This window comes from Pseudophryne corroboree, chromosome 5 (assembly GCF_028390025.1).
Source record: "Pseudophryne corroboree isolate aPseCor3 chromosome 5, aPseCor3.hap2, whole genome shotgun sequence".
NCBI lineage: Eukaryota > Metazoa > Chordata > Amphibia > Anura > Myobatrachidae > Pseudophryne > Pseudophryne corroboree.
In genome coordinates, this window is record NC_086448.1 from 462,921,640 (window position 1) to 462,939,616 (window position 17,977).

The 17,977-nt window shown below is 45.3% G+C and overlaps 1 protein-coding gene across 3 annotated transcripts in view; it reads left to right on the forward strand.

The window, feature by feature from the left end:
• Nucleotides 1-17,977, forward strand: part of RETREG1 (reticulophagy regulator 1) — a 426,697-nt gene that overhangs the window by 368,195 nt on the left and 40,525 nt on the right. Inside the window, exon 1 of one of the 3 annotated variants that reach the window (XM_063922948.1) lies at nt 969-1,160. The exons of 1 other annotated variant lie outside the window; for it this stretch is intronic. In XM_063922948.1, the coding sequence (XP_063779018.1) occupies nt 1,126-1,160 (35 nt within the window). In that variant the 5' untranslated portion in view covers nt 969-1,125. Of the gene's footprint in view, nt 1-968; nt 1,161-3,216; nt 3,279-17,977 lie in introns of those variants that run through there. One more of the 3 variants, XM_063922949.1, reaches the window with a different exon arrangement.

Consider the following 17,977-nt stretch of genomic DNA (forward strand, 5'->3'; position numbering starts at 1 on the left):
GAATTGTACACAGTTCCTTCCCGGGTGCCACCCGCCATGAGCCAACTTTCAGATTGGCAACCTGACCCGGGAAAATTGGAACATGCCCCTTTCAAACAGCACCTTGACCGGAGTCGACCTGGCAATAAACTGGGTTATTTCTGCGGTGTGAAAGGGGTCTAACTGACTAGGTCAGAATGTGTTTATAAATTACTTGAATAGGGTACAAAAATGTTTCTCTTGCTTTTATAACCTGTTTATTGAGAGCATGAACTCATAAACCCCTGTCCTCTGGTGACTTGCAGCTGTGTGAGGAGAGGTTCTATTCTCTGTTTTACTCCCATTTGTCACTTCTCTGTATGAAATGTAACAAACTGTTTTCAATGCAATTACAATTTATTGTTTCATGTTGGATTCTGGACATATAGGTTTATTCTTTTTCATTGACATTTCTTAGCAGTCACTGCATTACATTTTCCTAACAAAATGTAATTTATCATTGTGCTTAAAGCTTCAAAACCTAGATGCAGAATTGTTTGTCCATCTGGTTATAGACTATAGAGTAGTATTTGTTATTTTGTTCAAGCTTTCTACAGTATTTGAATATGTTGTTGACATACAGTACATAAAACCTGATGGTGCTGTAATTAAAGAAAGGAAGAAAGGGAGATGGTTGGCATTTAGATAATATCAAGTTTCATTTATTTTGAAATAAATATTTTACAGTCTACATGTTTAAAAAAGTAAAAAATCCTTTGTTTGCACACAGCAGAGTCCAAATAAACAGTGACGTTATAGAGCTGTTAATTAATTGGTGTATTCTTAAGTAGAAGCTTCCCAGCAAAGGTATACAGACGGGTGTTGCCTGGTCACACCACTGGATAAGGGCCCAGCAAGTTGGAGAAGCAGAACAGCCCAGGAGAGTCTGTGTTCTTATGTCATGCCTATTTATATCCACCAATCAGCGCACCCTCACTGCCACCTTCATTCAAGACAAGCAGACACACAGGAGGTTTGTAAACATAGACTTTCCCAGCACTGAGATCACACAACCTGCTCAGCTGCAGCCAAGGCTAAGGTTAGAGAGAATACTTCTATACCTGGATTATAGTCACTGGCACAGACATTGCTGGAAACAAGGCAGAAATGCCTGTAGGAGAAGACTTTGAGCTGGATGAAAGGTAATTCTTATTTGTCTGGGAATGCTCCAACAAAGTGAGACATTATTACAGCTAAAAGACAGGAGAAAAACAGTCATTTACTAAACAAAACAATGGCCGTGGAAACATTCATTCTCTGTGCAGAACTTCATTCTCCTAATGCATGCAGTGCAGATTGCTGGCAGTATTTCACACCAAGTCCTATATTGTGGGATATACCAATAATAATATTCAGTAATATTCAATAGAACAAAAATATATATCATGTCAAATATTATAAGTTTATATACAATGTAATATATGTGTGAGAAAAATTGATTATTTACTGATTTGTACTGCTTTTTATCAAACATATGTGTTCACTGGACATACTGTGTATACTGTACCCAGCTTAGCTGTTGTTGTGGAGATCATTATTACGTGACAAATTCCCATATATCGGTGCTTTTTAATCAAGCATTCAAACAGCTGCTAGTTTACAATAGAAACAGATATTTGTACTTACCATATATACCTACTGTGCTGATGGCTACTACTGTATCATGTTACCATTTCAACCTGGAAGAATAGCTTCTGAATAGCTCTTACCTTTCCTTTATACACAAAGTCACTGGTAAAATCACCTAGGAGACAGAAAGGATAATAAAATAGGAAAATAAGCAATTCTGACACTAATAAATGTTACACGTTGTTTGTTAAATGATAATATGTTAATGCGAACCAGTCAACTTTTATAAAGAGTTTCTGTGTATTAATTTGTGCCAACACCTATAAGGATATGTTATGTAGTATACTGTTTGTGCTTTCTGCATGTCCTAAGTGATGTCATTTGTTTAATATATTTTGTTACTGTCTTTGTCAGTTTTGCCTTTATGTGTTTGCAAAACTGGAGAAAAACACTGTAACTGGAGCAGTAGGGGTAGTCAGATAAAGATGGAACTTCCATCAGCTATTTCCTGGTTGAACAAGTGCGCCTAAGCAGGTGCTTGCTGTAATTATTTACCCACAACGTAGAGCCCTATTATGTGTCAGGGTGCATGTACAGTGCCGATCACCTGTTATATACTGTATGGTGACAAAGGGTTATCTGTGTAATATATAATAGTTGCCATTTAGTAATCTTTAAACAACACTATAACGTAGAGATAAATTGGCTATTTTTTATCACTTCCCTCAGTATTCTGCACTTGGCATTTTTATTGATTCTTTGTTGTCATAGAATAAAAGTATAGTACATTTACAATATTAACTCATGTATGTGGAATATATCCCACCTTCTTGCAGCAATAAAGTTATAATATAATATAGATCCTGCTTAATTCTTAATTCTGATTAATCTTTATACAACTTAATAGGCCATACTGTTTACTGGAATTCCATTTCAGAATGATTTGTACATTTTACTGTCCGTGTAGAGTATTGCTTGGACAAGCTATGTTCTTATTGGTCTCTCATGACCAGGGTTAGTCAACTTGGTATTTTTAAATTGCCTAACATATGGACACACTTTACCCAATTTAGTTCTATTACTGTTGTTCCAATTGCAAAGTGCTATAGAAGAAACTGTTAATAAATAAATAAATAAATAAAATAATATTCATCCATGTCCTTTTGCTCTACCAGGTAACTAACCCTCTAATAAAGTAACAACAATGTATAATTACAATGCAAGGCCAGGATCCTGACATTAGAGGATGAGGTGGGGTTCTAAGGCAGTGCTTCCCCCCCCTTCCCGGGGGATTTCCCCTGTACCACTGTTGGCCAGATTGACCCTGCCTTTTGTGGAAAAGTATAAAGTTATCTGTGAAAAAGTATAAAGTCATCTTATGTTATTTGAATTGCAGCAGCGGCAACATAGAGTCATCATCCCGCTCAGATAGTATGGTTGGCTATTCAAACTGAAGTCACTCTGTGGAATGATGAGGTAGAGAAGCACACAAAGGAGATTACTCTGACCAGGAAGGCAGCATGTGAATTTGATGGCCTTACTCTGCCCCCAGGCCTGTGGTGAATTGGCCAGTAGCAGTAAATATCTGCGGTACTGATGCTATAGTAAATGTAGTTCTCACTGCTGTTAATGGTGTGTGTTTACACTCACATAAATTTACAGACATAAATGAAAAGAACAGTGAAACAGTGGTAAGTACCACTGTCTCATAGCATTGGGATTATGGGTTTTATTTTCACCGGAACCCAATATGTGTGGAGCTTGTATGTTTTCTTTGTGTATATATGAGTTCCTCAGGTGCTCCAGTTTCCTTCAACATTCCAAATACTAACTGTAACTAAATTGGCTTCTGACTTGTAACCCTAGTTTGTGTGTCTGTGGTAGGGAATGTAGATTATAAAATGCTATATGACAGGTGATTAAATATTTTTATTAATCTATTTAATTTATTTTTATGCAGATAAGAATCACTTTGGACGTTGGCTATTTAACATTGAAATTAGTATATTACATTTTTATTAGATTGTTTCATATTGTTGCTTGGGGGGAAAAAAATGCCACTGTTGGGTAATGGATTCCTTCCTTGTTACTAGATGTTCATATCTTGTAACAAACTTCAAAAATGTTCTAGTGAATGAACACGATGGACAAGACTTAATCTTCACAAATCCATGTTGACTAGCAAAGAAATGTGACAAGTATACAGCATGGAGATAAAGTGTATCTCATCCATCTACCAAATGCCATATCATTGTAGATGGATGTTTATAATAAAATATATGTAGACCTCTCCTAGCACCAATACCTCCTCTAGAAAGGTAATCCTGTTCCTGCTAGACAGGTTTATAATGTTTGATTAAATAAAATTTGATAGATATAGTGATCACTTACCAGAGCAGGCCTTAGGCATAGGCAAACTAGGCAAATGCCTAGGGCATTTGGTATGCTTAGGGGCACCAGCAGCTTCTGCTGATTAAAATGATATGCGGCATGCCTATATTCTGTGTGTGACTGCGGCTGTATCTGCATACGAAATGCTACGTTGCAGTGTATTCCTGGAAATCACTGTAATGTAGCATTTTGTATGCAGATACAGCCACAGTCGCACACAGAATATAGGCATGCTGCATATCATTTTAATCAGCAGAAGCTGCTTGTGCATCCTAGCCACATAGCAATGCAAATAATATGATGCATTTTCAAAAACAAAAGGCACCCGACGTTAGCAGAGCTGACAGCTGACTCATGCCAGGCATCTCCTGCAGAACTAGTGGCGGTGCTAGGGGGCACCAGCCAAAATCTTGCCTAGGGCATCATATTGGTTAGAGCCGGCTCTGTCACTTACCAGATTTTAGTTTGGAATGGTTAGGGTCAGCCAGGAAATGCTGCTAGAAATAAAATGGCATGATACCCACTGTGTATAAAGCTGGTGCAGAGTGGAATTGTCCAATCTCAGGAAATACAGTAATGGTTTGTGTAAGCATCTCAGATGGTAGATGGTAGAGAGATGGTTACACCTGGGATCTTGCACTTGGCTGATCAGAGCAATATAGAGATTTAACTCTGACACTAGTTCCTTACTTTGTTATTATGTAAAATGCTAAACAATTTCATTTTTTAGATTTAATAGTGATTATCAGGAGTTCTGCTTATTGTACTGTATGTAATTGTGGGTTCTATTTACTGAGCCTTGGAGAGAGATAAAGTGGAGAGAGATGAAGTATCAACCAGTTCGTTACTGTCATTTTTCAAACACAGACTATAAACATGGCAGGTATGAGCTGATTGTTCCGTACTGTGGGCCTAATTCAACATGGATCGCTATTGTGAGAAATTGCAAATCGAGTGATTATCAAACGCCTGCATAGTATTCGCATCGCGCGAGGGTTAATAGTGACAGAAAATGCGTACAGTTTGTGATCGCAGTGTAGCTGCTGTTTGACTGACTTGCTGTCAGTCTGGCATTTCTGGGCGGAGACCTGTCATTTTCTGGGTGTTTCTGAAAAAACGCAGGCGTGCCCAGGCGTTTTTGGGGAGGGTCTCTGACATCAGCGCAGACCACTTCCAGCCCGTCTCCGTCGCAGATTAGTGGCAGCCTCAGACCTACTCATATTTGCTCAGATGGCAAAGTTTCTTCGAGAATTCCACATGCATCTGCGAGTGGATAGTGATCTGCGATGCATTCACAATTTTGCACGGGCGTTTTTTCTTCCTGTCGGGGTGGCGCCTTCTACTCGCAGACAACTGCAGTTTCTCACAATCCATGCGATACATGCTGAATTAGGCCCTTTATCTCTCTCCAAGACTTAGTAAATAGACCTCGGTTTTCTTTGCTTTACAGAAAGATAAGGCTATTAATTGACCCTATATATACTGTACAGTAAATACTTTGTCAACAATTTTATTTTTTGTCCAGGGCAACATCTGTCACAAACACAACATCTTTAAGCTGACAGTACATGCTGTAGTATAAGTAGTGATACCAAGCAGGGTGTGTGCCCTCCCCCCCACAAGCAACAATAATGATCGAAATTCATTGGGTCAGGCATGCTGGAAATGTCCACCAGGGACGTGCAGTCAGGGGAGGCAGTGACTCCCCTGTCATTAATTACTAAAATAATACAAAGAAGATAGTTATGACACATATTCTGTGTCATAAGTATCTCCTTTATATTAATTTAATAATTTTTACATTTAAAACGGGTTTGGGAGGCAACAATAGTGGTGCTTCCTGTTGTCAATTGGAAAGGGGCTGGAGCAGGGGGCAGGGCCATGCTGCAGGCAGTAAAAGCCCATTGAAAATACATTGAAAAGTGACACCTCTAGAAGTACCTCTTTGACACAGGGACGTGCTTTCAACCCATGAAAGCACGCCCCTGTCACTTAGGTCAGATGTGGTTGGCCCTCGGATCCGTCATTGGATCCGCTGTCATCACTGGGTGGGTGCGGGCGAATGCGGTGGAGGTGCGGGCACTAGTTGCGGCGGGATGCAGGCGTTAGAGGCGGCGAATGTGGTGGCGGTGCAGGCATTAGCAGCAGGCATGGATCCGAGATCCCTGCCTGCCTTTTTGCAGAATTTGGCAGTGGAGCAGTACCAATTTTAAAAATGTCGCCTTAGCGTAATTTTTTAAATTCAAGATGGCCACCGCGAGCCAATCATGGCTCGCCACTTCATCGCTCCGCCCACTCTGCCTGACTTATATGAGTCAGCGCGAGGCAGCGGCTGTCAGTCCGACGGCGGGGGAGGAGTATTGAAGAGCGAAGTCGCCGTGGAAGTTATGGATGGGCAGCGGCCTTGAAAAAGAGCTTAAAGGCCGCTGCCCCTCAGGTGAAGACCCAGTATAATAAAACTCTTTTTTTTGTAATGCGGCTTGTATTTATTTTAATAATTTCTTTACAGGAGGACTAGAGGTGCCAGTGGGCCCTTATTTTCCGGGCATGCAGGCACTTGTGGTTCTCCAAGTGCCTGCATGCTGGGGCAGGCTTGCTGGGACCTGTAGGCCTCCTGTAAAGAACAATATTATTGTACCATGAACCCCGTACCCACCACCACCAGGGGCTGAAAGCCCAGTGCTTGTTGTTGCTCGGGAGGGGGAACCTATTTTTTTCTATTTTAGGGTCCCCACTTTCCGAGGAATTCCAGCCCTGGGCTGACTGGATTGGGGGGTGTTTAATGTGATGGCAGGGGGACCCCACACCGAGCAAAGCCACACCCCTTTATATTATGCTTCTCTTCCTCTTTGTTATTCTCCGCTTCCCCTTCACATCTTGTATTACCCTCCGCTTCCCCTCCACTACTGATGATGTCCTTCACCCAGGGTTGGACTGACCCACAGGAGTGCAGAGGAACTCCTTGGTGAGCCCTACTGCCCAAAGCCCCACCTCCTCCTCTAGCTGTCAGATTACACACAGTGCACTCTAATGATACATTGTTTCTTTATTAGAGGGTCAGTTACCTGGTGGAGCAGGACCAGCACCGGCGCTACCCGCTCAGCAAGGGTATGCAGAGCAGGGAGGTGCCAAGCTGAAGAGGCGCTCTCTCCGCTTTGCTACCCTACTGCTGCCGGCTGCCACTGCGCCTGTCAAACTGGATGACAGGTAGCGGTGCTGGCAGCGAGTAGCGTTGCTCCCTCCCCTCCTCCTTCTCCCCAGAGAGACTGCATGATGCTGCCCAGTAATGAGGGAGGGGTGTGGGAGTGCGGCAGACCTTCCATCATTCCCAGACACGGATAATTAGTATCCGCTCCCCCCCCCACACACACCTCTCGGAGTCACTGCGGACTATGGTGGCCAATGATCCCGGGATTTAGGGCCAAAAACGTTGGGATTCAATACCACGATTGGAAGCTCCAATCCCGGGGATTGAGGGATCAGCGTTGAGCGTCTACAGGACGGTCAGAGTCTGCCCGGCTTCCTTCTTCCAGCTCCCCAGCGCAGTGTGAGAGGTCACGCTGCACTGTCACACGCCGCCAGGAGAGAGCAGAGGATGTTCCTCACCCGCCCGCCCCCCAGTATATGGTGAGTTATGTGTGCAGGGCGAGGCGGGGCGAGGGGGCAGCCACATAGTTAAAAGCCAATCCCAGGAATCCTGGGATTGGCCATTTTTCAATTCTGATATCCGGGATTGATAAAATGGCCCGGGATTGGCTACCCTACTGCGGACATCCTACAGAGCCGCTGCTGCTGGAGTAACGTAGCCTGCGAGAAACTGGAGGAGGAAAAGGGAGAGGAGGGGCAGCGCCCGTGCTGGGACCTCCTGCAGGTACCGGGGCCGCACTGTGGAAGAAATGAGGGCTATACCTAACATAGGGGGTTATTCAGATATGAATACAGATCGCTGCATCTCTGCACATGCTGATGGCTGCCCAGCACAAGGGACAGTTAGTTTGCGGATGTATCTTATCTAAGGTTGACCACTGGCAGCGCAGCCTGGCTGCTCTGTCAGACGGTCCACAGCCATTTTTTTTCTGGAGCGGCTGTGTGTGACATCATGCAGCCGCCCCGAAAATAGTCCCTGCCCGCCCCATTTTTCTGATGCCACCCCCGCAACGCCTTAACCCCGCTACGCTGTTGTCTGTCAATTACATTGTGGCCACATTCATTGAGGAAGCGACCGCAATGTGTATGGCCGCATGCCCGCTGCGCATGCGCAGTTTGCTGCCACTGGCAAACTGCGTTGCGGCCTGCTATTGTGGCAGGGTCTGAATGACCCCCATAATGTGTATAATGGGCTCTACCTAGCATAATGTGTATAATGGGCTCTACCTGTATAAGCGGCTCTCCTGTGCGTAACGTGTATAAGGGCACTGCTGTGCAGTGTAATGCGACTAACGGACACTACTGTGCAGAGTAATGTGACTAACGAACACTATCGTGCGGTGTAATGTGACTAACGGACACTACTGTGCGGTGTAATGTGACTAACGGAGACTACTGTGCGGTGTGATGTGACTAACGGAGACTACTGTGCGGTGTGATGTGACTAACGGACACTACTGTGCGGTGTGATGTGACTAACGGACACTACTGTGCAGGGTAATGTAAATTGGTACTATTCTGTGGCCCTATATTTTTGGCGCGCGCCTTCGTCGCGCACTGTCCCTCTTTTGAGCATGGCAGGCACCAGGGCTGGCCCCGCCTTGTTTTGGAGGGTAAGCAAAACTAAATTTTGGCTGCCCTTGTTAGGTGCGTGCCCAACAAAAGGGGTGTGATCTCACAAGATAGGGGCGTGGCCACACAATTGTACCAGCATGGGTACAGGGTGATAGTGGGTGACAGGGAAATAGTAGGTAACTGGGGACACAGGGGTGACTGAGAGATAGTGGGTGACTGAATTAGGTCTCAGGTTAGATGTATGTTATCTCAGTACAATAATGTGAAATATATACTAATGTATTTCTTATAAGACAAATATGAGAGACAAAAAATGCTAATCAAAGCCATTTACTGTTGATAATCCTAATCATAAACACATCAGTGCAAATGTAAAAGCATGCACATAATATATAAATATAGGAACACATAGTAGTAATGATGGATGCATGTATAATGCATCCATAATGATGGCAGTGTCCATGTCTCATAGATAAAGTCTCTACATGTGTGTGTGTATATGGGGGTGAGTGAGACTTATCTGAAAGGAGAGGCAGCGCTGAGAGGAGGATCCAGTGGCAGTAGACGGATCCTTGAAGTGGATCCGTTGATGAATGAGAAAAGATCCCTTCACTGATTTGCCATGTGCCCGCCCCCTCCTTACTTCCAGCCTGCGTGCCGCTAAGATCCTCTGATGCCGGTGGTGACTAACTGGGGAGGCAGGCACTGGGAAACGATCGGGTCCTGCAGGACACGCTGTCACTCGTCCAGTGTGCGCCTCAGCCAATAGCATTTCAGTATTGGCTGAGGCCACACAGGACTGTGATTCACAGCGCGTCCTGCAGGACCCGATCAGATTTAAAAAGTGTGTCCCTCTCTGCAACAGCGCCCTCTACAAGCTGGCGCTCAACGCGGCCGGCACTGCCAGGCACCAAAGGAAACTTTCACCCTCAAGGTCTAGAACTAACCCTGTCATTGATTTTAAAATATCTTTTTCTTTTTAAATGTTACATGCCCCCAATTCAATACAGAGGAGGGGGCGCCTAAACATACCTTTGCCCCGGGCACCATGGCACCTAGCTACACCTCTGATAAGGGGCATTACTGTGGACATTGTGTATAAGGGCTAGTACTGTGTGGCATAACGTGTATAAGGGGCACTACTGTATGACAAAATGTGAATAAAGGGAACTATTATGAGGTGTAATATGAATCAGAGGCCCTACGTTTGGGGTAATGGGAATAAGATTGTAATACAGGTTGAGTATCCCTTATCCAAAACGCTTGGGACCAGAGGTATTTTGGATATCGTATTTTTCCGTATTTTGGAATAATTGCATACCATAATGAGTTATCAAGGTGATGGGGCCTAAGTCTAAGCACAGAATGCATTTATGATTCATATACACCTTATGCACACAGTCTGAAGGTAATTTTAGCCAATATTTTTAATAACTTTGTGCATTAAACAAAGTGTGTATACATACACACAATTCATTTATGTTTCATATACACCTTATACACACAGCCTGAAGGTCATTTAATACAATATTTTTTATAAATTTGTGTATTAAACAAAGTTTGAGTACATTGAGCCACAGAAAACAAAGATTTGACTATCTCACTCTCACTCAAAAAAGTCCGTATTTCGGAATATTCCGTATTTCGGAATATTTGGATATGGGATACTCAACCTGTACTGTGTGGCGTAATTTGAATTGTGGGTACCATTGTGGTCACACCCCTTCCTTGTGTGACCACACCCCTTTTTGTGGTCCACGCTGTCCCTTTTTTACGGATGGGAGGGCGCAAATGTATAATTTGCACTGGGGCGCCAAACACTCTAGCACCGGCCCTGAGCAGGACCATTGACAAACTTTACTTCTATACAAACTACACTACGGTTCGCCCAATGGATAGCCAAGCATACCTCCCAACTGTTCAATTTTCCCAGGACAGTCCCATTGTTTTGGGACTGTCCCACCCACGGGCCGCAGTATCCCGCAGAGGGGGCATGCCAGCGGCTCACAGCTCAAGCAGGGCCCTCTTTTTTTTTTTTTTTTATTATGCGATTTACAGGTTGTATTTATGTGATTTTGTATATACTTCTGTATGTCATTTTGTTATATGTTCTCTCTTCTTTCTATGGCACTACAGAACCCTTGTGCCAGTGTATAAATAAAAGATGATAATTATAATAATATTAATAATACCCGGTAATAATTATGCTTCCTCCACTTCATCTTGTTATGCTCTCCCCGGAGACCCCATATTTGTGTTATGTTCCCCTTCTCCGCTTTGCTTGTACTATGCTGCTCACAGCGATCTCTTTTTATGGGGCCTCACTCAGAGAGCAGATGTTGGCACCTGGCCTAGGGAAGACCATAGGGACCATCAATGGTTTTGCCCACTGATCCCTGTTCTTTTACTCACCAGGCAGCAGACCAATCAGATTTGGGGCATGGCTTAACGGGTTGCATTGTAGGGCAGACTAATGGCACCTGGCAATCACACAATATATTTGCCCATTCACAGCCACACTTTTTGTGATCGCTTGCCGTGCTGCGTACCCATCGTGACAAAGATCTGTACATGGAATATGCGTAAGAATGAGGAACATCGACTGCAAGGGTTGCCCTGTGGTCACACAGAATGGCCATGGTGGTAGCAACGCTGGTGCCATGTTTCTCTATGTACGTAATCGCAGCTGAAGGAAGATACATGCCACCATTCCGCATTAACTCCCCCAAACGGTACCTTTCTGACGATTTCTCTGCATTAAGGATCTCAGCGTGAGCAAGGCACCTTGGAGCATGCTCAGGAAGATTGCGGCACATTCGCAATCTGCCGATAATCACTTTGTTGTGTGAACATCGGCATTGCATACAAACATGAGTTAGGAGTAAGAGCAAGACTTCTGTGATTTCCTGAATGTGGCTGGCCAGACTCAAAGGCATGCCCCTAATCCAACATGTATCTCTTCAACTCCTGTTTATGTTTGTAACCAATTGGAGTCTGTTTATTATAATGCAGCGATAAGGCTAATTTGTTTTCACAGAGATAAAAATGATAAAATATATTAATTGCTGCAATTTATGAATAAAATATTGTGGATGCAGCAAAGTAATATTGGCCTGGAGCAGTAATGGTTAACTCATCACTTCACGAGTCCAGTCTGATTTGGTATATGCATGTGTGACCTAGCTCAGGGGTCTAATGCATTTTCAAGTGGAACTATGGGGGTCATTCCGAGTTGATCGTAGCTGTGCTATTCACACTGACATGGGGGGGACGTCCAGCACAGGGCCAGTCCGCCCTGCATGTCAGTGCGGCCCCTCTCCCCCCTCCCGGGCAGAAGTGCAAAGGTATCGCACAGCGGCGATGCCTTTGCACTTCAAGAGTAGCTCCCGAACAGCGCAGCTTTAGCGTGCTGGCGGGAGCTACTCGTCGCTCCCCAGCCCGCAGCGGTTGCGCGTGAAGTCACGCAGCCGCCGCGGGCCGCCCCCCCAACAATCCGGCCACGCGCAGTTCCGACCCGATCGCTGCGCTGCGAGAAACTGCAGCGAACGATCGGGGCGGAATAACCCCCCTATAACCCTAAACTTGGGCATCAGTTCGACTGACTTTGCCTATTTAACCCAGCTGATAGGTTGGAGCTCCATTTAAGATTAGTAATGAGTAATAACAAGACTATCACTTGTTATTAAATTTGCCCCTAAATATGAGCCTCAGTAAGTCCTAGTAATTAAAAAGTTCACATTTCAGCAGTAGTAATGGGCAAAGAGGTTGGGTTTGGTCACGTCCCCTCACAGTACTCGGTCCCATCTGAGCTCTTAGTGGCCCTGCAAATGAGGGAGAAAGGTGAGTCTCCTTCTCGCACCTGGGGGCACATGTAATAGGGTCCAAGTTTGGTTTGGCCTTGTAAATGATTGCCAAATGTCTGAGATCGGTTCTCATCCCGCACCTCTGGTCTCCACTAAGAGCAGCCAGTCCTTGTTCTACATGACTGGCAGGTGAAATGCATGATTCATCTCCTAGCATTTGCTTTCCTTGTTTCCCAGTTCTTATATACTGTTTATCATAGTCCTGTGACTTGTAAACCAAAATAATCCCTGAGTGGTATTTACTATTTACTCACATGATTAGATTGTTCCAGTAGTCCGAAGTTGCCGATTTGGAAATCTGCAACCGGAGACTCTGTGTCCTTTGGGAGGTGGGGCTGGAGGCTGGTCAGTAACCAGCCCAGACCATGGGGTTGCCTCACCACACATTTACTACACGAGAGCATAAGGTAATTAGTCATCTGTACATAACAGGATATCATAAGACGAGATGCCACTGTGATGGATGGGGGCAGCTGTGTCTGGCAGGAGTCGCCTGGCTGCCTAGGTACTGTGTGTGTATCCATGTTTGTGCTCTAAGCTAGATCAGTTTCAGTAGCTTGGTGCAATGCCAGTATCAGAAGGAGATAAAATTGCTGCTGTCATTCCAATCCATCTGCCGTTGCCAGCAGGAATCACATGTATTATATTCAAGTTTGATTTGGACTTTTTGTTTGTCTAAAATGTTTGTCTTCATTTGCTTTTACATTAATTTCTCCACAAACAAAATTTTAAAGAAATTATATATAAATCTTATGCAAGTATAAAAAAAATCCAGGGGCAAGATACGTCAAAGCATATTTTGCAGTCAAACCCATGAGAACGTTTTTTTTTACAGAGGTTTGCCTGCTTACCACATATACAACAAGCTACGGAATACAATACATACCGGAGCTTGGATGCGGTGAGCAATGCCTCCTTAGGATGGAGTTACCCTATAGAAGCCTATGGGTTTCTTTCTGCCTATGGGTTTCTTTCTGTGTTTCCCCCTGAGAGGAATCCAATCGGATCCCTCCCAGCACCCCCCTTGGCCCGTGCGCCACTCTCCGCATGCACAGAAGGATTCGTGGGTCCAGAACCCAGAAATTCTATCGCTCTTACTGGAGATTTTCTTCACTCATACATCATTAATAAATGTTATGCCTTTAATTAGTGGCATGAGTGCATGCAAAATGTGATTGTTGATGCATCACGCCTCAATATGAGCTATGTTATGTAAAAAAATTTAAATTTGCTCTATGCATGTAAAAAAGCCAACCACAAACAAACACAGATGTGTACACTAAGAAGTACAGTAAACACATGATCACGTAATTGTGAAATTATGCAGAGTGCAAAGAGACCCATTTACATGCTACATCAATTGCTGGGGCTCACACATGCTGATTGTGATGATGACAGTTGTCATCAGGGCCGGACTGCCCGTCTGGCACTTCTGGCAAATGCCAGAAGGGCCGATGGGCTTGTGGGCAGGTCCTGTCAGGCAGAGAACCGAGAAGGGGTCACGCAGCCTTCGCCTCTCTGCTTTGGCCGCTCCCCCGCATCCCCTCCCATCTCCATAGAAATGGAGGCGTACCACGAGTCCACGCCCCCATGACTCGTGGCACGCCCCCGTGTGCCTATCTTCATGGAAACAGGGGCGTGCTGCCAGTCCCCGACTTTAGTGCCTGCACCCCTGTACACGGCGCGCATGCCCCTGCCATGTGCACAGCGCGCGTGCACGCACATACCAGGGCCAAATTCGGACCCCAGTCCGTCCCTGGTTGCCAGCACCAGCTAGTTGCTTCTGATTGGCTGATTGTAGATTCACAGCTGCAGCTGATTGGTGCTTTAATTCATTGCTCATGCATTTATTATGATTTTGTTAGTGTATTTTAGCAAGGAGAGTTGTACCTTCTGCGTTTCATAGGTTTTGTTTATTCACATTTTATAGCAAATAAGTATTTTACTAGAAATACAAATATTTAAAAACATAGGCATAAGTGTATATGATGTATGGCTGACCCAAATCAAGGCCTATGCTACTGATGAAGACTTGCACGCATCTTGTGCAACTTTGTATAAGCACGCAATTATTATTTTTTAGTGAACACATTTGACGCCTGAGATCTTTGGTGCCATTTGTATTCACGCTCATCAGGCTCCTTTCTGTGACATCTCACAATCTAATTCTGTAAATGCATGTGGCCCCCAGTGAGCACACTGCACCTGACTCTTGACATTTCAGCCCTTCTTTTTCTAGAGATGCATAAGCTTTCTAATTCTCTACAGCAATGTGATGTACCTGCCAAACTCACAAAGCACTAGCAGATGTTATCATTTGTTAGATGCTGTTATTAGAGAAGTTGACATGCCATCACTAACTACTTAGAGAAGTTTGTTAATTTACCAGTATAAACTTATCAGTTTCATCAAATGCTTATGGGGGAGATGTATCAAACCTTGGAGAGAGATAAAGTACCAACCAATCAGCTTCTAACTCAGTTTTGAAACACAGCCTGTAAAATGACAGATAGGAGCTGATTTATTGGAACTTTATCTCTGTTCACTTTATCCCTCTCCAAGCTTTGCTACATTTCTCCCTATGTGTTTTATAAAGTATTAAATATCAAGAGTATTAAAGTTGCTGTTTATTTTGTACATAAATATCTCGGACCTCGTTATGGGACCTATTTATCAGTGGGGTCTGGATGGCCTCCAATGATTAAGTATCCAACTAGCCACAAGTTGTTACAGTGCAGAGCAGACCAATTCAGTATTATTCCACTGCGGGTACAGTTGCTCCAAGGTGCAGCTTTCCCCACGCCCTGCTGGGTCTGCCCATTGCGCATGTGTGATCTGGAGTCACACATGCACACGGCTGCTGGTCTTGCACTGGAGAGACTTGCGCAGATCCTTCTTTGCAATCAAGATGGCATTGGTTCCCGCAAGCAAACTTCACAGACTTTCTGTATTCAGAGTTTTCTGAACTATCATGAATGGGCCTGTTACAAAAACATGCGGAAACTAGCATTTCCACAGTGTAACATCCCCATAGGTGAAGATGATTAGGCCCCTTACAGTTACAGCTATTGCATCCATGTAAAAATATGTCTGTCACTCCTTTTTATACATGAATATTGACTTGCAGGTATATTAAGATATATTCAACCTAAAATAAAGATCATACAGATGTGTCCTCATACACCATATGGTCCGAGACGCCTGGCGTGACTCAGATATTCCAAGAGGTGTAGTGTAACAAATTGTGTTCATATTGCAGATGCAATGAAACACCACTCAGTGTACTAAGAACACTAGGCTGCAACTTTAGCCACACAAGAATTTGTTTTAAACATGTACAAAGTCGCAGAAGAAGGACAGTGGAACTTTGTGTGAGGAAATGCTGTGGCCGTATTCAGTGGCGGATTTAGGGGGGGGGCACCAAGGCACGTGCCCCCCCTGTCATTTTTAGTGCAGACTGACATGCGGACTAGCGTCCGCATGTCAGTCTGCGGTCTCGTTTCGTCCCCTGCTGTTAGGAGGGACACGGAGGGCACAGTGCGCGCCTCTCCTGTGTCCCTCCTGTGTCTCCGGCGGTCGCTGGTCTCATAAAGGAAGTGCCGTTCGTGAGCACTTCCTTTATTACAGTGACCCGCGGCCGCCGGAGACACAGGAGGGACACAGGAGAGGCGCGCACTGTGCCCTCCGTGTCCCTCCTAACAGCAGGGGAGCGGGGGGGAGCAGCGGCGGCGGCGGAGGAAGGGACGCACTGGGGGGTTATATCTGGCACTGGGGGCATATTTGGCAGGGAGGGGGGGGGGGGAGAACATCTGGCACTGGGGACATATATGGCACGGGGGGGAATATCTGACACTGGGGGCATATCTGGCACTGGGGGGGGGATATCTGGCACTGTGGGCATATTTGGCAGGGAGGGGGGGGGGGAGAACATCTGGCACTGGGGACATATATGGCACTGGGGGGAATATCTGACACTGGGGGCATATCTGGCACTGGGGGGGGGATATCTGGCACTGGGGGCATATTTGGCGGGGGGGGGGAGAATATCTGGCACTGGGGGCATATCTGGCACTGGGGGGAATATCTGGCACTGGGGGGGGGATATCTGGCACTGGGGGCATATGTGGCACTGGGGGGGGGGATATGTGGCACTGGGGGGAATAACTGGCAGGGGAGGGATATCTGGCACTGGGGGCATATGTGGCACTGGGGGGGGGGGGATATCTGGCACTGGGGCATATGTGGCACTGGGGCATATGTGGCACTGGGGGCATATAAAGCACTGGGGGGGGAGATATCTGGCACTGGGGGCATATGTGGCACTGTCTGGGAATATCTGGCACTGGGGGTATATGTGTACCTGGCACATGGGGGGGGCTATATTTGGCACTGGGGGCATGTGAGTACCTGGCACCGTGGGGGAATATCTGGCACTGGGGACATATGTGGCACTGGGAGCACAGCCCTAGCAACAAGGACTACCTCCTAGCAACGAGCATGACACCCAGTGCATGAAACCCCTGGCAACGAGCATGACACCCAGTGCATGAAACCCCTGGCAACGAGCATGACACCCAGTGCATGAAACCCCTGGCAACGAGCATGACACCCTGAGCATGAAAACCCCTGGCACCGTGCATGGAACCAAGAGCATGAAACCCCTGGCAACGAGCATGACACCCAGTGCATGAAACCCCTGACAACGAGCAGGTATTTGAAAAGTAATTAGAAGCCTTACTGTAGGACTTAATGTGTAATGGGCATTACGGTGTGTGGCATAATGTATCACGGACATTGCGGTGTGTGTCATAATGTGTCACAGGCATTACGGTGTATGGTATACTATATCGCTGGCATTGTGATATGTGGTATAATGTCTCAGGGTCATTGCAGTGTGGCATAATATATAACGGGCATTACGGTGTGTGGCATAGGGTATAACGGTCATTGCGGTATGTGTCACAGGCATTACGGTGTATGGTATACTATATCACGGGCATTGTGGTATAATGTCTCAAGGTCATTGCAGTGTGTGGCATAATGTGTCACAGACATTGTATGTGCTATAATGTATCAGGGGCAGTGCAGTGTGTAGCATAATGTATAACGGGCATTGCGATTCCTGTCATAATGTGTCACAGCTATTACGGTGTGTGGCATAATGTGTCTGGGGCATTACAGTGTGTGCATATTGTGTCATGTGCATTATTGTGTGTGGAATAATGTCTAAGGGCCATTGCAGTATGTGGCATAATGTATACTGGGCATTACTATAAGGAGGAAAAATGACAAATAATGTAAGGGGCATGAATCAGGATTATTTTTCTTTCCTGTGGTGGCCAACGTCTGGGCGTGCAGGTTGCAAAACTGGGGTATAAGGTAGTCTTTTCCTGCAATACCACGCCCATTCCAAC